The 7571-nt window shown below is 38.3% G+C and overlaps 3 protein-coding genes across 3 annotated transcripts in view; 2 read left to right on the top strand and 1 right to left on the bottom strand.

The window, feature by feature from the left end:
• Window position 1: 1 nt before the first annotated feature.
• Window positions 2-3459, top strand: nkap (NFKB activating protein; the record flags this gene model as incomplete). Its single annotated transcript, XM_035669778.1, has 8 exons — window positions 2-186; window positions 1145-1225; window positions 1332-1396; window positions 1492-1587; window positions 1677-1719; window positions 1801-1998; window positions 2657-2806; window positions 2993-3459. Coding segments are annotated over 8 exons (993 nt in total), but the record flags the coding sequence as incomplete, so codon positions are not given.
• Window positions 3460-4312: 853 nt separating this feature from the next.
• ndufa1 (NADH:ubiquinone oxidoreductase subunit A1) lies at window positions 4313-6098 on the bottom strand. Its single transcript, XM_035669533.1, has 3 exons — window positions 5852-6098; window positions 5645-5734; window positions 4313-4480 (listed from the first exon to the last, which is right to left on the bottom strand). The coding sequence occupies exons 1-3, from the start codon at window positions 5951-5953 to the stop codon at window positions 4460-4462; spliced, it is 213 nt and encodes a 70-aa protein (XP_035525426.1). The 5' UTR covers window positions 5954-6098; the 3' UTR covers window positions 4313-4459.
• A 610-nt stretch (window positions 6099-6708) lies between these two features.
• Window positions 6709-7571, top strand: part of upf3b (UPF3B regulator of nonsense mediated mRNA decay) — a 3512-nt gene continuing 2649 nt past the window's right edge. The window contains exons 1-3 of the mRNA XM_035669347.1: window positions 6709-6946; window positions 7196-7302; window positions 7392-7498. Of these exons, the coding sequence (XP_035525240.1) occupies window positions 6836-6946; window positions 7196-7302; window positions 7392-7498 (325 nt within the window). The 5' untranslated portion in view covers window positions 6709-6835. The remainder of the gene's footprint in view (window positions 6947-7195; window positions 7303-7391; window positions 7499-7571) is intronic.

Here is a 7571-nt window from a genome sequence, read left to right as displayed (position 1 = left end):
CCGGTCCAGGTCCAGGTCCAGGTCCCGGGAGCGTCACAACAATACCAACAACAGTCACAACATTCACAACAACTGGTCCGAGCAGCGGGACGCTCCCGGTAAACACGGGGGCTTCAAAGATGAGTACTACTACGAGCAGCAGAGGGACGATGCTCAGAGACAGAGACAGGAGGCCTTTATTGCCAGGTGACTAATACAACTATCGATTAATCGACTGTAGTGTTTCCTTTCGTTTGATTAATCAATAAAGGGTGAACTTAGTGTCTCACTAATGTTCTGATTGTGAAGTTAGAGAGCTCACTCAGAGAGATATTAGTTAGTTATATAGTGTTTACAGTGGCAGATCAGAGACTTTTATTAATGATATTATATTATTAATATATAATTATCTATACATGAACATCCATGATCCAATTAATACTTTTGTTTATGTGTTTTTACTGGGAACTAGTTTAGAGCCAAACAAACCATAGATCAGTCCTTGTTTACTGTCCTTTAGACAGGAAAATACATTAAATAATAAAACAAGATAAATAAAACTCCTCTTAACATGTAAATCCTACAGGAATAATAATATATTGAGAATAAGGTTGCATTGATACTAGATACTTTACACTTCAACTTCATATTAGTATGAAAACTCCAATACAAACACAATACCTCAGCAGAAGAAAAGAAAACAGAAGGCAGGAAAAACAAGATTGTTTGTTTGAATTAGCGTCTGTACTTTCAATGCCACTGAATAATAGTATCACGTTGTCTTAAACGTGGTGTTAAAGAAGCATCAGAGTATTGGTGAGTTTGACAACCTTAACTGAGAAATACGAAACCAGTCTAAAAGATTTATTGAGTCACAGAAAAACACCAACGAAAACTATCAATGAGTTATTACACAGAGAGGAAAGAAGCCAATAAAATCGATTGTGATCAATATTTAGGGTTTTACAGTCTAGTTGTCTGGCAGGCAAACTTCTCTGAACACAGCTGGATGTCCTCTGGAGTTCATAAAAAGGAATCACTTGATCCCTCGAACAGTCTGCAGTCACTGAATCATTGAAAGCTTCTTCTGTAACTCGTGTCGCAGCTGAAATTGACTGTTTGAACTTCCTACTTACTCCTGCATCTGTCTGTGTTTCTGTTACAGACGTCTGCAGGAGAGGGAGAGGATCGGGGAGTTAGGTTGTCCTGAAGTCTGGGGATATTCACCAAGAGTCAAAGAGCCAGAGTAAGTTCAGAATCTCTCCTCCAGACCAACATGTTTATTGTTTGATATTAGTTTTTATTCTCCAGTACCGAAATCTGCGTGAACGTCTTTGTTTCGTCTCCACCAGCTCCGATGAATTCACACCAGTTGAGGAAGACGAGAAGAACAGCAGCTCAGAGTCGAGCTCAGAAGGTAAAACTCACGCTGTGTTTGAACATGAATATTCAAGTGAAAGATTTTTTTTACGAGTTTAAAAATCAATGAGGAAATCAATCTGTCGTTCACAGAAGAGAAGAAGAAGAAGAAAAAGAAAAAGAAGAAATCCAAGAAGAAAAAGAACAAAAAGCACTCAGAGGACAGCGAACTGGAATCAGATTCAGATGGTAAAACAATCATAGTTACTTTAAAGAAAGCTCAACAAAGTGCTTCCATTGAGTTGTTTTGGCTGAATTATCATGTTTTTATCTTTCAGAAGAGGAAATAAAGAAGAAGAAAAAGAAGAAGAAGAGCAAAAAGTAAGTGTTAAAGTGCAGCTCTGCCGGCTTCATCCACACGGGAAGGGGACATTTTGATTAACGACACACGTCTCCTAACAGGTCCAAGAAGTCCAAGAAGAAGAAGGCGAAGAAGAGCCGTAAGGAGTCCAGCAACTCCAGCAGTGAAGAGTCGGAGGAGGAGGAAGAGGAGGAAGATCCCAACGGGGTAATGTGGGTGGAGAAAACCTGCATGGACGAACACGTGGTCGGCCCCGAGGCTCCGCTCACCCACATGTCCCAGGACGACAGACCTCTGGAGTGAGTTCATCTGACGACAGCATTGTCACTGTTGTCACACGATAGCAAGACATTTTCTTCCCAATTCATAGTAAAATGAAAATATTTATGGGTTTTAGAGCGCTTGTTGGACAAAAATGTCTTTTTTTTTGAAACGTGTTGTAGGCAAAATATTAGTCAACAAAAATAATATGCAGCAATATTGAAATAAAATCAAATAATCATTAGTTGCAGCCGTAGCAGCAGCAGTGGTATGAACAGGTCTTTACTCTAAGAAGAGTCTGTGTTTACAGCACATATAATCTTTTATTTTACAGCGATGTTTACATACATAGATAGATATACTTTATCAGAATCAGAATTTATTGCCAAGTAGGTTTTTACGCCTACGAGGAATGTGACCTGGTGCAGTTGGTGCAATAAAATAATACACATATACAAATACAAATACAAAATATACAAAATATACAATCTATTCAAAATCAAACCACAAAAATCGACACCAGAAAAATAGAAGTAACTTTTGATCCCCAAGCTGGGAAAATTGCAGTGTGCAAGCAGCAAATTACACACCAGTAAGAACACAATAAGTATAAGAGAACAACCTAGACATAAAAAAAAAAAAAGCAATATAAAAAACAATTATTTGTTTTCTAAATGTATTTTTCTCCTCTCCCAGTTTCGGCCACGCGCTGTTGCCAGGTGAAGGTGCTGCGATGGCCGAGTACGTGAAAGCAGGCAAACGTATCCCGAGAAGAGGTGAGATCGGACTCACCAGCGACGAGATCGCAAACTTTGAGAAGTCCGGCTACGTGATGAGCGGCAGCAGGTGCGTGATGTTTACAACTATAAACTCCATCATATGATTTGTGTTGCAGCTAATCAATAATGGTTCAGATGTCAGCATGACGTAGTGGACGCTGCGTAATGTGTGACCAATATATATTACATTCCTCTGTAGTATACTGTTACCTAAAGTGGTCCAACACTGACCAATTTAAATGTAACCCTGCAGACATCGTCGTATGGAGGCTGTGCGTCTGAGAAAGGAAAACCAGATCTACAGTGCCGATGAAAAGAGAGCTCTGGCCTCCTTCAACCAGGAGGAGAGGAGGAAGAGGGAGAGCAAGATCCTGTCGAGCTTCAGGGAGATGGTGTACAGGAAAACCAAAGGCAAGGAGGAGAAGTGAATGTCACGTTTGTACAGGATTTACCCTTTTTACTGGACCCCGTTACCTCCGGTCCTGAGACTTGAGGTGTTAATGTTTTTTTGTTTAACAGCATTCAGTTTTAAAGAGATGTACGATGTGGAGGGAGGATTTTAATTGTAAAGAAATGTGTGCAAATGAGTCTGAAAAGTACTCAGTTGTATTATATTCTCCATCCTATTTACCCGTTGGATCTCGTCTTTCCTTTCAGTTGTTAAACTTTATTTTCTTCTGTATATTTTAGAATGGTAAATAAACTTTCATTATTAAGTCATCTTGTGGTTTTTCTTATTTCTGGTTGCCTTCAGAGATAAAACACAAGTGAAGAGATTATAGAATTTGTTTGTGAAGCATAGTTTTTTTTTTCCTTACTTCCTATATTGTTATTTTGTCACATTTGAGGGTCTTAAAACCCAGTTTCAGAACCACTGAATTAGAGAAATCTGATAATTATACCAATCAATGAGTGTGCATGTTCACCAACACTGCTACTGTAAATATTCAGTTTTCAGACAGTTAACTAGAGCTGGTGAATATCGGTAAAATAAAGTATGCTTCCTGTTCTAACTACTGATAGTGTAATATTTTGGATATAACAGTAATTGTGGATGGGATTAGCAACACGGCTGCAATGATTAATTTTATTATCCATTAATCTGTTGGCTATAAAATGTCCATGGTGACATTTTCAGATGCCTTTTGTTGTCTGAAAAAGTCCAAAACCCACAAATATTAAACTAACTGATATAAAACATGTAAATTCTCACATTTCAGATCATAAATTAAAGCATTAACAGATTATCAAAATAGTCAATTAGTTGTCTGTATATCGTCTGATTAATCGTTCGAGCTCTAATAGCAATTAAATCAGTTTTAAGAATTGTGTGTGATGCAGCCTTTACACCAGGAGACATTTAAGATAAATCACAACTAATCATGACCAACATCTGGGTCTCACCTTACAAATCTTTGATCTATTCCTCAGGGTAACACTGGGTTATTAGTTGAACAAGCAACAGAACATCTAAAGTAGAAGCTCAACCACATATAAACAGGTGCAAAGCATTTATTTGATGAGAGCACCAATCTCCCGTCTGAAAATCAACATATGAGCCATGAAGCCTCCAAAGGTTTCCAGTATGGAGCGGTTTAATTAACAAGAGAGAGACAGCCGTCTTACAAGACTGGAAAAACAAACAGCTGAAGGTTAAATAAAATATTTTGATGAACAGCAAATAAGTTTCTTCTCATCAGGGTCCTCATACTCCTTGTCATCAGTGGATGTTCTCGAGTCCCTGTTGGGGAAGAAGAAAACATCATCATCACTCAGATCTTTTAACAATTACTAAGCTTCATATTAACTGAGCAGGGAATAGTTGCATTTCTGCCTTCCAGACAGTGTTTGACCTCCATGTAAGTTTTACCATAACTCTGCCCACCTTCAGTGTGAGCAGAGGCCTCATTAGCCCAATATTAAAAACACCTGTGTGGGTGTGCAGCGACTTTCATTACAGCAGAGTTATGAATCAGCTTTGACGCAAGAAAATACTAAACTCTAAATGAATTTGGTACCTGTAGGCTTGTAGCAGTGTCTTTACTGCTAATGGTTGTAACTGGATCGTTGAATGAGGGATAATCAATCAATCATAATCCAATTATTAGAAATCATTATCCTTTCACTGATTTTATATTTGCCTAAAAACTGGTGGGGTCATTTTATAAGACATTTGATTTTTAATATTTACAGATATAGCTAGATAGATATTCCTTTATTTGTCCCACAATGGGGAAATTCCATGTTACAGTAGCAAAGTGGATAGAGAAACAACACAGTATAAAAACAGTAAGAGTAGGGAAATATTATCAATATAATTATAAAAACACTATTGTACAAGGAGAAAAAACGTAAGAATCCAAACAACAGATAACACAAAAAGTAGCAGCAGTTGCACATGGGCAATAGATTGCACAGTGAATATGGTATTGCACAGTGAATATACAGATATATTACTTTAATTTGACTTTATATCATATATAAGTTTTAAACTAGTAATGATGGAGGACCTGCCTAATGTTTTTTGTTTTAATGCTCATGAATATGATGTTCAGCAGTTGATATAAAATGATGTATTTATGTGGAGTTTACCATCTAACATTGTGTGTAGAGAAATAACTTGTATGTCTTTAATAAAAATGTGCACAACAATAAGATTAATCTGTACATAAAGACACTACCAGTGCATTGATAGCTGGGTTACAGCCCCACCTAGTGGAAAGGAAGGAAAACGTATGAAGAAATCACTGAACTACATGTTTTCTCAAACTCAATCCCAACACGTTTTATCCCAACACGTTTTGTATCCCAACACGTTTTATCCCAACACGTCATCCCAAACACGTTTTATCCCAACACGTTTATCCCAACAACGTTCCTTCCTATTTGAAACATGGACACTCACCTTGGTGTCAAAGTGCCTCCCTGTCCCGGACACCCGCCTGTCTCTCTCCATCAGAGACCACTGCCACGGAGTCCGAGCGGTCCTCTTCTCCTGCAGGGGAAACAAACAGCTTTAATCCAGTAGTTTAGAGTTTAAAACAAACAACAAACAGAGCACGTTTCACCCTCCAGCTGCATTCAACTCGCTCGCAACCCGCTTCCTCCTCACCTTCCCTCCGTTGGTGAACCTGTGGATGTACGTGGTGGCGATGCCGGGAATCATCAGACACACGGTCATAACGCCGAAGCTGGGCAGGATTTCATACCACATGACTGCAGCCTGTATCTGTCCGGCCACTAAAAGCTGCTCTGGTGACAACCAAGCTGCCCCAAGACTGCCCTCCACAGTTTATTTTGCTAAAAGCTAACAAAATGTCTACCCTTCTGACGACCTGTGATCCGCTGGCGGAACAACAATAATACTTCCGGTCTATTTCTTTTTCTTTCAAAAGAAAAGCGTAAGCTCTACAGAGACGGGGAAGTCTCATAAAAATCCTCATTATTGTACAAACAACTAGACTAGTGTGCTGTCAAACGATAGTATACATTCTGTGTATATTCTGCTATATTTATAATTACTTTGTTGAACGATTGCCTACACATCTAACTAACATTTTGGACTACATATTGAATATTACGGATTTTTTTTTTTACTCAGCAGCATTTATAATATGTAATTGCTATTGTAGATGAAATTATTATTATTATAACATCAGTTACTAACTGAACAGTCGCTCAGTTGGAGGGACAACCAGTGTTACATGAAAAATAAACTGCTTAAAAAGATTAACTCAAACGTGCATGCTTTTATTTTGAATGGCATTCGAAAACCAGGACGTTGTATTCCGCTGATTCTAAGGTCATTCTATTTTAATGGAATAAAATAAAAACAAAATTACTATTTCAGTCAAATTTCTAAACCTGAAGACAAAAACAAATAAACAAAGTAAAAATATAATTTTAAATTCACGTTACACTCTTGTTTTCACCGGTGGTTTCCCCCACAGCGCCCCCCTCCGGCGGTAACGCGGAACTGCAGGCAGAGAGGAAGTTAGCGTCAGTTCGAGCTACTTCTCAGCTAACGTGCTAAAAAAGTAAACAAGTCTGCGGGAAGAGATGAGATTCAACCGAGGCCCAAAGTAGCTTTTCAGTTATGAAGGAAGACAAGGAAAACACTCGTCCGAAGGATAGAAAAGTGGAAATAAAGTGTGAAGATGCAGAAAAGACGGAGAAGCCCAAAGAAAAGAAAGAGGCCATGACAAAGGTAAAAGTTGCTAGCTTCGTTAGCTCAGGAGGCTAAAAGTCGTCAGTTATAATCTTTAATGTTTAATAAGTAAACAGCGTGTTTTCAACCAGCTGTGTTTATTACATGCATACTCTACTTCGTATATAGTAAGTTGAAACCAAACTGTGACTATTAACCCAACTTTAAGTTATTATTAGATAATTGTTGTCCTCTTTTCCCAATTCGGATTGCAGCTAAATATCATGAACTGTCTTTAATCTTTATTAGATTGTGATCAGACGATTACCACCAAGTCTGACCAAGGAAGAGCTAGAGGAGCAGCTACAACCTCTCCCGGAGATGGACTACTTGGAGTTTTTCTCCAACGACACCAGGTGAATATATAATAAAGACGTTTCATAATTTAAAATATGCTTTAGTGAGTCTAATAGTTGAACCTGACATGTGTATTGTGTCCATTCAGCCTCTACCCTCACCTCTTCGCAAGGGCTTACATAAACTTCAAAAACCAGGAGGATATAGTTCTCTTCAGAGATCGATTTGATGGATATGTGTTCATCGACAGCAGAGGTATGAAGATAATACATTTACAGCTAAACACACAAACTCAAGGATGTCCTGATACATGAATTAAGGCTTTACA

This window comes from Morone saxatilis, unplaced genomic scaffold (assembly GCF_004916995.1).
Source record: "Morone saxatilis isolate NCDOM2014 unplaced genomic scaffold, NCSU_SB_2.0 Contig22, whole genome shotgun sequence".
NCBI lineage: Eukaryota > Metazoa > Chordata > Actinopteri > Moronidae > Morone > Morone saxatilis.
The sequence above is the reverse complement of the archived record's forward strand: the minus strand, read 5'-3'. Positions and strand labels throughout refer to the sequence as shown.